General features: G+C 38.6%; 1 protein-coding gene across 5 annotated transcripts in view; it reads right to left on the bottom strand.

Annotated features, from left to right (window-relative positions):
* The window catches only part of pard3aa (par-3 family cell polarity regulator alpha, a), a 900,153-nt gene that overhangs the window by 753,248 nt on the left and 133,152 nt on the right, over positions 1–13,753 (bottom strand). For all 5 annotated transcript variants that reach the window (XM_039753567.1, XM_039753563.1, XM_039753564.1 and 2 more), the window contains exon 2: positions 6,633–6,734. In XM_039753567.1, the coding sequence (XP_039609501.1) occupies positions 6,633–6,734 (102 nt within the window). The remainder of the gene's footprint in view (positions 1–6,632; positions 6,735–13,753) is intronic.

Genomic DNA, 13,753 nt, shown 5'->3' with positions numbered 1-13,753 from the left:
CTTGCTCAGATATATGATGATAGTCACCTGATATATCACTTGACTCACACTTACAGATCATACATGAAGAACCTCTACTAGGTCCTTCTGCACACAGCAGAAAAGACCATTGGGACCATTTATGCCCACCATTAAAGACATCCTCATTAGGGGTTGTATCCACAAAGCCGACAGCATAATCGTTCCCACTACTGCCACGGTCCGTTGTCCCACTTCCATGTAACAAAAGGTACTGTTACATCAGGACCAGTTCTGCCAGATTATGCAACGCATTCTACCCATTAGCTGTCCTGCCTCTCTGCTGCAAAACTGCACTTGGATTGGTTCCTAGTAGTTTATTTATAAGCAAAGCATCTGTTATAATTGTTAGTATTATTATTAGTTGTTGTTGTTGCTATTATTTATTATGACCTATTTCAAATTATTACTACTTATTCTTTCATCCGTTATCTATTTATTTATCTACCTATTATGGTATATCATATTTCTTTACTTGTCTAGCACTTGTCCTGTGTTTATGTAAATGTTGCACCACAGTCCCTTGTCATGTCACTATATACTGCAATACTGGATACGGACAGTGTGATCACTTTGCAAATGAGACTCTTCGGTGGCTTTCCTGTTAATTAGAGCTCAATGTCTGATAAGCCATATGGATGGATAATGCACACAAAGCTCTCACTAAAAGGCTAGGTGGAGGAGGAGGAGGTTGTGTTGGTTTATCAAGCAAGGCAGTTCAGACAAGGAGGAGGTGGTGTTGGTTTATAAAGCAGGGCTGTTAAGAAGAGGAAGTGGTGTTGGTTTATCAAGAAAGGCAGTTCAGAAGTGCAACAGAACTTCAACGTATTTTAGTTCAGGCTCTATACTGTAAATGAATTAGCTGCAGGTTTAAAAGGTTTAACTACATTTTCTCAGTAGACAAGTTACTACAGTAAGGAACCTCATTACAAACTAAAAGTTACATCAAGCTTTTTAATTACACAATGGCTGTGCAAAGAGAAACAAGATGAAAAGCCTGTCAGCATTACCATCAAGTCTGAACAAGTATTTTCCAGGGCCCTGTTACACACACCCCCACTTCTTGTCATAGTGTCACTTTAGATATAAACTGCACTGTTTTTGAGTCAATTCATTTGTTAGTTACTTAAGGAAGCTAAGACCATTAAACTGCCCCCAGTTATGGCTTTTATACTCCCAAAGAATGGAAACATTTAGGAACATTGAGTGGAAACACAAACTCAAAAATCACCCATGCCAAGATCAGCATGGTGGTATAATTAGCCATCATGTTTATCATGACGTGTATAGTAAGATCAGTGTGTCACCTTAACAGTAAAATTTTTATCCCAACTTCTACAAAATCCTGATAATGAAATGAAGTTGGTTCTGCTTTTTTGGAATAAGGCAGAAAATTGACTCATGAATTTAAAGTCACACAAAGCAAAAATATACTTCAAAATGGAAAAATTGAAAAAGCAATTCTGACATGCATCCAACAAACACCAAAATAAACACTGTGTCTTGTTCTCTGATGAATACAAACTTTGCTTATCTATAATAATAAAAGGCAAAGCCCTCACTGACTGACTCATCACTAATTCTCCAACTTCCCATGTAGATAGAAGGCTGAAATTTGGCAGGCTTATTCCTTACAGCTTACTTACAACAGTTAAGCAGGTTTCATTTCGAAATTCTACGCGTAACGGTCATAACAGTCAACTACATCCACCATGTTGAACTTTTTTATTTACGGCACCATCTTCATGAAATTTAGTAGGTGGCTTCCCTGAGCTAACCGAAACCAATGTACGTACTTATTTCGGTGGTATGACGCCACTGTCAGCCGCCATATTGAACTTTCCAACATCACTAAATGTCCAACTTCCCGTGTAGGTAGAAGGCTGAAATTTGGCAGGCTCATTCCTTACAGCTTACTTACAAAAGTTAAGCAGGTTTCATTTTGAAATTCTACGTGTAATGGTCATAATGGTCAACAACGTCCGCCATGTTGAACTTTATTTATGGCCCCATCTTTTCGAAATTTAGTAGGCGGCTTCCCTGAACTAACCGAAACCAATGTACGTACTTGTTTCGGTGGTATGATGCCACTGTCGGCCGCCATATTGAACTTTTCAACAGTTTTTGTTACTTATGGGCCCATCTTCAAGAAATTTGGTACGCGGGTTCCCAACGCTAACTGAATCCTACTTACGTACATATATACGTCCATAGCCTGCAGCTCGGTCGCCGTGTGAGGTGGCGTTGGGTCCCCCATCCCAACGCCTCCCACGTTGTTGGCTGCCTGCCTATATAAGGCCGTCCGTCGCTCCGGTCTCTATATTCCCTTCCTTGCTTCGCCACGGGATTCACGTCTCCCTACTGATAACTACAGCCTTTTTGTTTAATCCACGGCTTCTCCGCTGTTTTATTGGTTGTTTATTACAATTATAGTTATTGTGTAGGTATTTTAGACTTACTTTACATTGCTCAGGTACCCATTTCCTTTATCATTCCAACCCCCATTACCATGTCTATCGAGGTGATCACTATTGATCAAAGAACTGTCACTTACCAAGTGGTTTCCATGCCCGGAGATGGCACCTACCTTTTCCATTCTCTTTGTTACATATTGCACGGCCATATCAGGCTCACTCTTGATATCCGGAGGAACATTCTGTCTTATGTATTGAATGACTGGGACAGGTTCAAGGTGTGGACTGATGATACAGGAGATAATTATACTACACAGGAGCACTATAAGAGTGAAATGCTTAAGCCCTTCACCTATGGTTCTACATGTGAGTTGATGGCTGCCGCTGAATTGTTCGGTTGTCGCTTTCAAGTGTACCAAAATGGCCAAATATTTTACACCTTTCGAAACCGCCAATGCCTCTTAAACATCTTAGATTGACAGGTGACGATTTCAGTAGTGGACACTTTGATGTTTATGAATGTTTAAACTCTCAAAAGCTGGATGTGAAGTTATCAATGAAACCGGTTGTATACTTACAATGCTTGACAGATGCCGAATGTCTCTTCAACACAAGTCCTACAAATACTGTCGTAATTGAAACAAACCATGAAACTCAAACCGATTATGACAGCAGCAATCCAAGCTGTGAGATTTGAGACAAGATTACTGTTCACGTGGCCAACTGTAAGTTACATGCTCAAGAGTAAGCTCAGCGCACAGCTTGGTCATGTTACAACCGGAGGGCGAACTGACAACATGGTATACAAAGAGATCCTTAACAAATAATTATTGGCATATTTTCCCTCAGTTTAAAAAGGTTTAATTTTCTTCTTAATAAAAATTTTAATGCAGTACTTCGCCGCTGCAAAGCGCGGGTATTTTGCTAGTTATATGTATAAAATTAAGTCTTTTTTCTGGATTCATAACACCATAAAATGAATATTGAGTAATTACAATCTGGCTCAGTAAAAAGATCGATCATTCTGGCAAATGTTTTGTTTCTTCCTTTTCTAATAACATTTTAAACTTTGTGCTTAAAAACAAATGAAATAAAAACATTCTTGGCAATACATTTGTAACTACTACATTTTTAGGCTCACAGCTGTCAAACTGTTCCTTACCACCAACTACTGCAAATGACCACAATACTAGGCCCATTGGATGTATTTGTAAAGCTTTCTGCCATTGTCAAGTTTGACTATTCCCACCCTAGGAAAGAGGAGCGTCAGTAATTAAAACTTGAATCTAATGCGTGTGTCACTGTGTTTTTACCTGACCATTATTTCAGTAATATTTTTAACCTCGTGCTCCTATGGATTAAGTATGATCTTTCGGGCAAAACAAAAAAATAAAAATGCATATCTACATATATAGTGCCACAGAACTAGGAATATAAATATCCACGCTCACATGTATCACCTGTATGTACAATATCCATCCATCCATTATCCAGATACCATACATAAATCAGGTTATTTTATGTACACATACTTTTAAGAAAAAAGGAAAATTTGAGCTAGCAAATACAAGTGCCTACATCTATCAGCTCGTTGATATAGGATATCACACTTTATAAGACAGAGCTTAATTTGCCCCAAGAAGGAAATTTGGCTTTTTACAATAAGCTCAATAAATAAACACATATATACGTAAATGTTATAAAAATTACAAAGAAGGATTACTTGAAAAAAAGATAACTTCTAACTTGGCTAAAGATATAAAAAAGAACAGTCAACGTCACAGTGAGGCATTAGAATGGCGTATTGCCATTGGTATAAAGGTGCCCCATTAGCATTCTCTTAAACAGGAATGATGGAATTGCTTTTGAAGGACAGTATCTCCAGAGAAACTGGTGACAGAAGGCTCTTCTTCAAAAGCCTCAATTTAAAACATTATCCTCTGTCTGCCAACTACAATAATTTAGACAACAATCTGAAGCAGACATTTCTATTATATTTTCTTTTAAGGATGTCATAAATTACTTGAAAGATCACTGCCAGAACTCTATACAGCAGCAGTCTGAATACTACTGAAAACTTAATTCAAACTGAAAAAACACTCATTGCCACCAGCATAAGATAATCCTGTGTGGCATAAGTCACACGTATTAATTATCATTTCATTTCATGTGTTGTTCACAACTTAGCTGTAGCAAAAAATTAAATAATCTGGGAAACATTCACACTGTTGAGCCTCATGATTCACCAAAACCGAAGCCCTGTTTCAGAAAATACTAGTCCAAATACTAAATGTAGAATAACTTTTTCTTAATTTTTTTTCCTAAATGTATTGTGTGATTCATGGAGTTTAAAATAAATGTACATTTAGCTGAGAATCCCATCATTGTTTCTGATGTATATAATTGCAAATACAGGGCTTGTGTAAAGGTTTGTGTAAAGCAAAGGTTTGTGATACCCTGTTAAAGTACTGCAAGTCAACCTGATTTTACCACATTCTCCGACACTTCAAAAATTAAAATTATGGAGGAGAACTCAAATTATTAAAATCCACAAATCATCCAAAAAAGTAGTTTGGAGATTGGATACGGAACCTGGTAATACTTACAAAGTCAAAATGTCAAGAATTTCCCCTTAATACTTATACTAATAAAGCTGAAAAAAAATATCAGTTAAACTCACTGTCAAAGAATATGCTGCATTTTATTTTTTAAGCCAAAACCTTCCTGGTTCCCATACACTGTGAATCAAACTACGCCTGCTTTGCTGTACATGGAAAGCAGGAATCTTATTTGCTTCTCACTGACTCAAAGTTAAAAAAAAAAACAAACAAACAACAGTCAGGCAATGAGGGAGCCAGAACTACTCATGACACAAAACTATTTGGGGGGAAAACCACTCATCTGGGCTATGATGCTGTGGCACCATCTGTCAGACAGTAAAGGGGATTATAATCTTATTTTGTTATTTCAACCATAAAAACAAAACATGAAAAAGAAACAGCTAAATTTCATGGGAAAGAAAAAAGCAAGAGCAGAGGAATAGTAAAGTATACCTATTAAAAAAGTTATGTCAAAGAGAAGCTACTGCTAACAGCATCTGGAATAACTCAGGTCTGCCAATCAACACTTCAAACACTCCGAAGAAGCCAAGCCATCTCTGTTGGAGTAATACATTTTCTAAACATGTAAAAGAAAACAAAATACATACGCAAGCACACAATAGCCAACAGCACCAAATTCCTTATTATGGATTATCTTTAGGGGATTAATTTGAACAGCAGCACCTACCACAAGTCATAATCCGTCAAAGACTGCCGTAACTGTGAAGGTTGCTCTGTTTTCAAGCTCATAGGTAGGCCTAACTGATTTAAAAAACTAAAATAAAAAGGCAGAAAAATACAGAAAGCTAAAAAAGGCTTTAACTGCAGCATTTCTCATTTGTTGTAGAGGCAAACTACCTAAGTATAGCATGAAACCTGAAACTAAGTCACCACCATATAAGAAAGGCTTAAACTGAAATGAAAATTCTTCCAACACCAGTGTTGCCAGTCCTATTAATGAGTAAAGTGATAGGCAATGGTCAATTTATATTTTAAGAAAATCAATCCTCTATCCAACTCTCGTTTTAGACTAATCCATACGTTTCTCTTTACACTATATTCTGATACTCTTCAAAGATGCACCCACCCTTGCTCATGTCATTTATTCTTTGTGTAACCATAATAAGAAAACTAAATTATAGCCTAGTAACATCTGAGTCCACAAGGGGTCTCCCTAATACCAAAGGTGGGAACACCACTTCCATTCATACCACATAAGTGATATAAGGTGGGTGTAGACAAGAGGACTTGGGAAGCAGCTGGTCAGCTAAACCCTGCAATGACTACCAAGTCTCATTATCCCAAAATGCCATTAATTTACAACTGGTTTCTGTTTAGATTACTAGAGTTCAGTAACCATACAAAAATATAGTATATGTTTTTAAAAACAACTATTTGTGAGAACATGGAGCAATTGCCCATAAATGGAATAAAAACAGCATTTTGAAAAGCCAAAACTTAAAAACCAAGCACTAACAAATGAGCAAGAAGGCAATGTAAAGTACACTAGGCCAAGTCACAGCAAATGTGGCAAGCATCATTGGTATGCCTGCAATAAACAATCACTTGTTTCTTTTTTCCAGATTTTTCAAGTACTCACCCTATCTTTATCATCCACCACATCACATAAAACGTCATCAATGTCTAGGATGCCTCCTTCACTGTGTTCCAGACGATGAACATGCAGCCAGTAGCCAGGACCCTGCACAAAGAAGAGAAAGATGAGCATTAGTGAATAATTCACTTTTAAAAAAGCACAGGGTATCATGGATGTATTACTATTACAAAATTCATGCTGAATGATCAACCACAGAGCAACGAATGCTGATTCAATGAAGACAATGATAGGATCACATAAGAGGCATGATCAAGTGAAATGTGTTTTATTTTGCAGGGATGTCAAATGGTTTGGTTTACAAAGGCCTCTATATTTAAATGAAGAAAGTCTGGTCTGACTTCAATCCATTATTAGACATTAGTAACAGATATAGAAAAAATATGAATATTACAAAGATGTAAAAATGTTTTGAGATCTAGATCTTGCCAATGTGACACCACAAAACCAAGTACATATGAGTATAAGGGATAAGCATGACCCTATGCCATGGACATAAGAAAGAAGCATCAAAGAGAGGGAAGGAAATTACTCACAGAAAAAGTTGGTATTTAAATTCAAGGCTTTACATTTCATTTGAAATGAAGCAAAGGAACCACTGGGATGGGAGACATAAAGCGCATGAAAACAAGAAGTGGAAGATGCCAAATATAAAGAATAATGTAATTAATAAAACCATTTAGAGAATATAGTGTCTTTCATACTAAACACCATTAGACAATTCATTTTTATTGATCAGGTTTTATAATTGTCTGAACTGAGACAGACAAAAATGTCAAAAATAAGCATAAACTGTAGTACTAAAACACCATAATACTAAGTATAGTACCAGAAATGAAACTGGGTTATATTCCTGTTTATCAAAGCGTTTGTGATACATATATTTACAATGGTGATACTGTGATGCAATGGCTGTAAATGCTACCTCATAAATCCAGAGTTCTAGACTCTACAGTACTGGCCTAAACTTTGCTTGCGAAACATTTTCATGTCTCCTTGTGCCTGCAATATTATTTCTTTGAGCACCCCTGATTTACTCCCTAATTTCAGAGATTTGTATGGTAGGCTGATCAGTGTTCTTAATTTGGCTCTGTATGAGTTATCATAAATATCAGAATGTGCCCTGTGATGGAATTATGCCTAAAGCTACCAGGCTAGACACCCACCTCCATAACACTGAGGGAGAAAAAGAAACAAAATAAAAAGTGCAGTTTTGACCTTATATGTTCTAGAAATTTATTATGGAGCTTGACTAAATTAATAAAAAGAAGCAAACTTTAAAAATAATTAATTTGATCTTCTGTAGTTTCTACTTATATGACTTCTTACATTGAATAAGTTACTTATCTGTTAAGGTTATATTGAGTTGTAAAGAAAGCAACAAAAGAAGTATCGTCTGCGTCCAGCACATGGCTTCCCCCTATATAAACCGATAATTGTGGTAACAAAATACTGCAGACCATTTTTTTATGCATATAATGAAATGGAAGAATGAAAGAATGCAAATTCTCCTTCCCCAGTTGTGGTCCAGCTGGGCCACAAATGTGTGCAAAAATGCATGCCCTTTGTAGGGCAAGGTCTAAGAGAGCAATTTTACTTAAACTGAATAGACTCCAGGAATTTCACAATGCTAGTAAACAAACCAAGTTTCACTCAAACTGAAAAGTCCAAAAACTCACACCTGATGTATGTTGGTCAGACATGCAAATGAAACAACTGAAGACAAGATCTACAATTTGGCAATGATTATGAAGCCAACAAGCAAGAATCTTTACAAACATTCAAAAGTTCCTCAAAACAAAATTGGAGAATGATGAAAACCAAATAATACAGATGGAAAAAAAGCAAGGAAAGAGTGTTCACAGCAGCTCACACAAGCTCATTTCATGCCTGCTTAACAGTGTCACACAAGCTCATAGCAAAGGTGACATTGTATTCAGCCTGACTTCAAAACTGAGTTTTATTAAAACATAAACCTACTTAAGGAAGGTTTTGTTGTTTGAAATCTTTCATTTCCACAGAAATAACAATAAATTATGAAAAGGTACACATCCACTAACTTTATATTTGTGTTTCTTCTGTTCCTGGCCTGAATTATTAAAATGACTTATACTATACTTAAAGCTGACATGCTTACCTTACACTGAGAATGATAAAATGAGGAAAGTCCTCAGGCTGAGATGCAATCAAGAGAAAAGAGAAGCCTCAGGCTCTGACAGAATTAATATCTCTTGGTGCCATATGTCCAAATGTCACTACTAAGCACAATCCCCACCCACTCACATAGACACTAAATAAAACAATTCACAATACTGGCAGAAAATTTAAAAGAAGTTGGCTGTGTTTTGTGATTCCATTTAAACATGTAAACATGCTGCGGAAATTATTCTTTTGCTTTGCTCCAGAGATGTGACTCGTCTCTAAAGAGTTGCCGAATACTCAGCAAACAGTCATTTCAAAGGGGTGGAGTTGTGATGACAAAAGTGCAACCCGGCAGTGGAAAAACTCAGCAATCCCCAAAGCTCAAGCATGGAGACTGCTTTGGAACAGGAGATCCTGCCAGCTGCTGACTACACTTCATAAGAAGCAGCATCAAGACATCAACAACTTCTTTAAAACCTTTAATAAAAAATGGGGAGTAATGACAGACTGTACTTGCAAAAATTAAGGTTAAAATTCTGAAATTATAAATTGATTAAATGCAAAATAGCAAAAATAAAACCAAGAATAAATACTTTAAAACTCTTCAGTATCCATCTAATTTTTAATCCACTTAGTTCATTGGAAGGAAGAGTCCAGTAGAAAGTTGTAGCAAACCCTGAAAGAGATGAGATACTTGTCCATCATAGGACACACTCATGCAAACATTAACACCCACTAGCACCAGGTCAGTTTACACTAGTTAACAGAACATGTATATCTCTAAATTAATCATCAAAAAACTCAGTGAAAATAACCACCCACTCATTTTCTTAACCCACCAGTTTAATCAGGCTTGCAGAGATATGAAGCCTATCTTTTCAGTATTGGGTACATGGCAATGGTCAATAAAGGGTAAGCTGCCACTTATATTTCAGGGCATACAAGGATCCACACTCGTTTATTTAAAATCAACAGTTGATCTAACCTTAACATATGTCAGCAAGTAATGTACAAGCTAAACAAAAATGATAATGGAAAACCCATAATAAAATAAAAACTAGTCAAACACAGCTCCTAAAAATGTGTACATAGTACCATTCATATACTAATATCTTTTCAATAGTTTTTATGTTATATATACACACATAAATACATAATATATAGTACCTGCCAAACAATACATGTTTCACCCTAATTGGGGCTCCTCAGGTGTATGCACCTTGTGCTTCCCCTTTGCGGGGATGGAACCTCAAACGTCAGCGCCTGAAGAAAAGCCTAGTCGTTGTGCCATGGTGACTAGTTCGCTTACTTGACAGGGTGAAGATCAGAGTATTAAAATCATAGGTCTGATCATAATCAGATCATAGGCACCTAATACAAAGAGCATACCTGATGAGCCCCAATTACAGTGAAATATGTGACGTGTACTCTTTGTATTATTTGGCAGGTACTACTGTATATAACATGCCTACGATCTGCTTCACGCAACTGAGGGAGCATGGCAGATGTTTGCCGACTGGCAGACCAACCACAAACATTACTTGATAGATGACCACCCAAATAATCAGAATGCGAACTGACAGCAGTATTCCCTTTACATAGACAACTTAAACATTAATGTAATCAAATCACATATAAAACCAAAGCTATTTGCCACTGTCAGGGCATTAACGTTTCATCTAGTTTGTTATAGGAAAACAAGTTACCCTTCGAGTCCAGAGCCACAGTCACAACATTATAACAGGCACCTTCCAAGCAACAGCAAGTTAGCATTTCTAAATCTGTTTTCTTTTTTATCTGAACAGATACCAGCAGAAACATTTTCTTTTATCAGGTAGCAGCATAAACAGTCTATGTTCAGTTGCAACTCTTTGACAGCTAATATTTTTTAATGGTTTTACACGTAAATCAACATAAAACGTCTGTTGCTGCCTGTTGTGCCTGCTGTTAGTGCCTGTTTGCAGTTTGCGGCAGTAGCAGCTGCACAGGGCCATCAGTCACATTCCTGCTCGATGGCCAGCAGGAATGCACAGTGGGCTGGCTGCCTAGTTGTCTTTGTGTGACAGTGCCCAGGGGTGGCAGCAGCAGTGAGACGCAATATGGTTTGTACCTCCTGCCATCATAAGTGTGTCTGTCCTTCCAGGCGAACATTTCCATAGGTGCATTAGCCACATGAACGTGTTTAGCATCACGATCAGCTGGGGACAGATCAGCTGATGCTAGTACCTCACTTTTGTTTTCAATCTACAGTACATCTCCAGATCACTTGCATCAAAATCGTAGTCTGACAAATCAGAGTCCGACAAAGCGATAATATAAAAAAAGGTCATTGACGGATTATTTTGCTTTGAGAATTCACTTTGGTATCTCTCCACATGGCATTTTAGAAGCTGTTTCCTCTTTGCCACTCATGCACGCACAGGGAATCGAGGTCAAATCAACAAAGCTAACTTTCCTTCTAATAAAAACATATCTAAAAGCTCTGTAACAAGAAGATCACTGATCTATATCGATCGCTAGCGAGACTGAAGCTTACAAAATAATAAATAATAACAAAAACTGCATTAACAAGCGAAAAATAATTGCGTTAATTAATTAATGCATTAACACGATAAAAACGCATTAACTTGCCCAGCCCCTATACATATATATATATATATATATATATATATATATATATATATATATATATATATATATATATATATATATATAGTGGGGTACAGCCCGGACACAGACAGGTAGACATGATGTTTTGCACCAACACACGTTTAATTACAGCTATTATTTACAGTTATGTGAGCACAACCCAGTGCCGCAGCACCAATCACCCCTTCAAGTCCTGGCCAACACAATGCCTTTCACAGTCGTCAGACCGCCTCCACTCCTCTCCTCTGAGCTCTGTCCTCTTCCACCCGACTCCAGCCATCGAATGGAGGGAGGCGGCCCCTTTTATGCACCTCCGGATGGGCTCCAGGTGCTTCCTGAGGAGCCTCCACCGACACACCCCCGTGTGGCGGAAGTACCAGCTGTGTAGCTGGAAGCCATCCGGGTGTCCCGGATCCCCTTCCCCCCAGCACCTCCTGGTGTGGCGGAAGTGCTGAGGTCCAGGGCTCCCAAGGCCCCTACAGGGTTGGGCTTCCAAGCCCTTTACCCGTGGCCCCCTACACAACCAGGGCGGTCGCCCCCTAGTGGTCTGGAAGAGGCACAAGCCCTCCTCTGGTCCCTCCTGGGTGTCCCGAGTTTAATTCGTACCATCATTGAGCTCATATAGCAAATTTCTCATATCTAGAACAAACTTCCCCATTGAAAATAATGGAAATCCAGTTAATCCGTTCCGCACCCCCAAAAATATCAACATAAAAATCTATTTTCCTAACAAATAATACTGATCTATACTAATAAAAGGCAAAGCTCTCACTGACTCACTCACTGACTCACTCACTCATTACTAATTCTCCAACTTCCCGTGTAGGTGGAAGGCTGAAATTTGGCAGGCTCATTCCTTACAGCTTACAAAAGTTGGGCAGGTTTCATTTCGAAATTCTACGCGTAATGGTCATAACTGGAAGCTATTTTTCTCCATATACTGTAATGAAGTTGAGCTCGATGGCCGTGGGGGCGAAGTTTCATGTGACATCATCACGCCTCCCACGTAATCACGTGAACTGACTGTCAACGCAGTACGTAGAAAACAAGGAAGAGCTCCAAAAAGCACTGAAGAAAACATGCATTATACAATTGAGAAGGCAGCGAAACAATAAGAAGCGAGCGACTGACATATACAACCATATTCATGAGTGCAGCTACTTCGAAAACAAAGCACAGTGTAAACCTAAAGTTTAAATTAAGTTCATAGACAGGCTACCACTGGCGTTTGTCATGCCCACAGCTAATGCGGGATACAAGTTTAATGAGAGGACGCAGGATATAAACGAGAGTTTTGATCACTTTGTAACTAAGTTAAAATTGCTGGTGAAGGGCTGTGCTTATGCAAATTCCGAGAGACTGTTTTTGTGGGGGGATTGACAGTTAAGGCGGGTGGGGAGTCACGTCATCATCTCCCTCCCATTCACCTCATTTCGCTCTGAGCTGAGCTCCGCAGCTAACGCAGTCTTGCGGAAGCAACTTTGTCACGCTGCCACAAAATACTCACAGAAAAATCCACAAATTAATACCCACGCTGTCTCTAGAGTTTCTCCACACTCTGAATCCTCCAGGCACTACTTACAAAAGGTTACATTGACAATCGTGTTACGTTATTTTTAAAATGTTTCCTTTTCTTAGCACAAGCACAGCTGAGAAGCTTCGATGCATGTGCTCCATAACACGTTAAAAAGTAACGCATTTAATCACACTTTGCATCCAAGCAAAGGGGAACTTCTGTCAATGCATGATTTCCTGGTACACTGATTACATTGATGAACATATCAGAGCTACAAAAATGTAACAGTCGGAAGAGAGCGCGTTGCTACGAGTGATTGGAGGAAAACTTCATTTCAAAAGTCTACCCGACGGAAGCCTTGATAAAAGCGTGGTTTTGTGCATATATATATATATATATATATATATATATATATATATATATATATATATATATGTATATATATATGTGGATGTATATGTATATATACTTTATATATGTGTGTATAAGTATGTATATATATATATATATATATATTTATGTGTGCATATGTTGTGGCATCCAGCCGGGGCTGGAGCCCGGCCGGGACGCCCAGGAGGACCGGAGGAGGGCTTGTACCTCCTCCAGACCGCGAGGGGGCGCCCGCCCTGGTTATGTTGGGGGCCACGGGTAAAGGGCTTGGAAGCCCAGCCCTGTAGGGACCCATGGCCACCGCCAGGCGGCGCCCTGTTGCCTGAACAACCCTGGAGCCCAGCACTTCCGCCACACCAGGAAGTGCTGGGGGGAAGACGACAGGGGACACCCGGACGGCTTCCGGGTG

Source organism: Polypterus senegalus, chromosome 5 (genome assembly GCF_016835505.1).
Source record: "Polypterus senegalus isolate Bchr_013 chromosome 5, ASM1683550v1, whole genome shotgun sequence".
Classification (NCBI taxonomy): domain Eukaryota; kingdom Metazoa; phylum Chordata; class Cladistia; order Polypteriformes; family Polypteridae; genus Polypterus; species Polypterus senegalus.
Note: the sequence above shows the minus strand (reverse complement) of the source record. Positions and strands in the feature narration are given on the sequence as shown.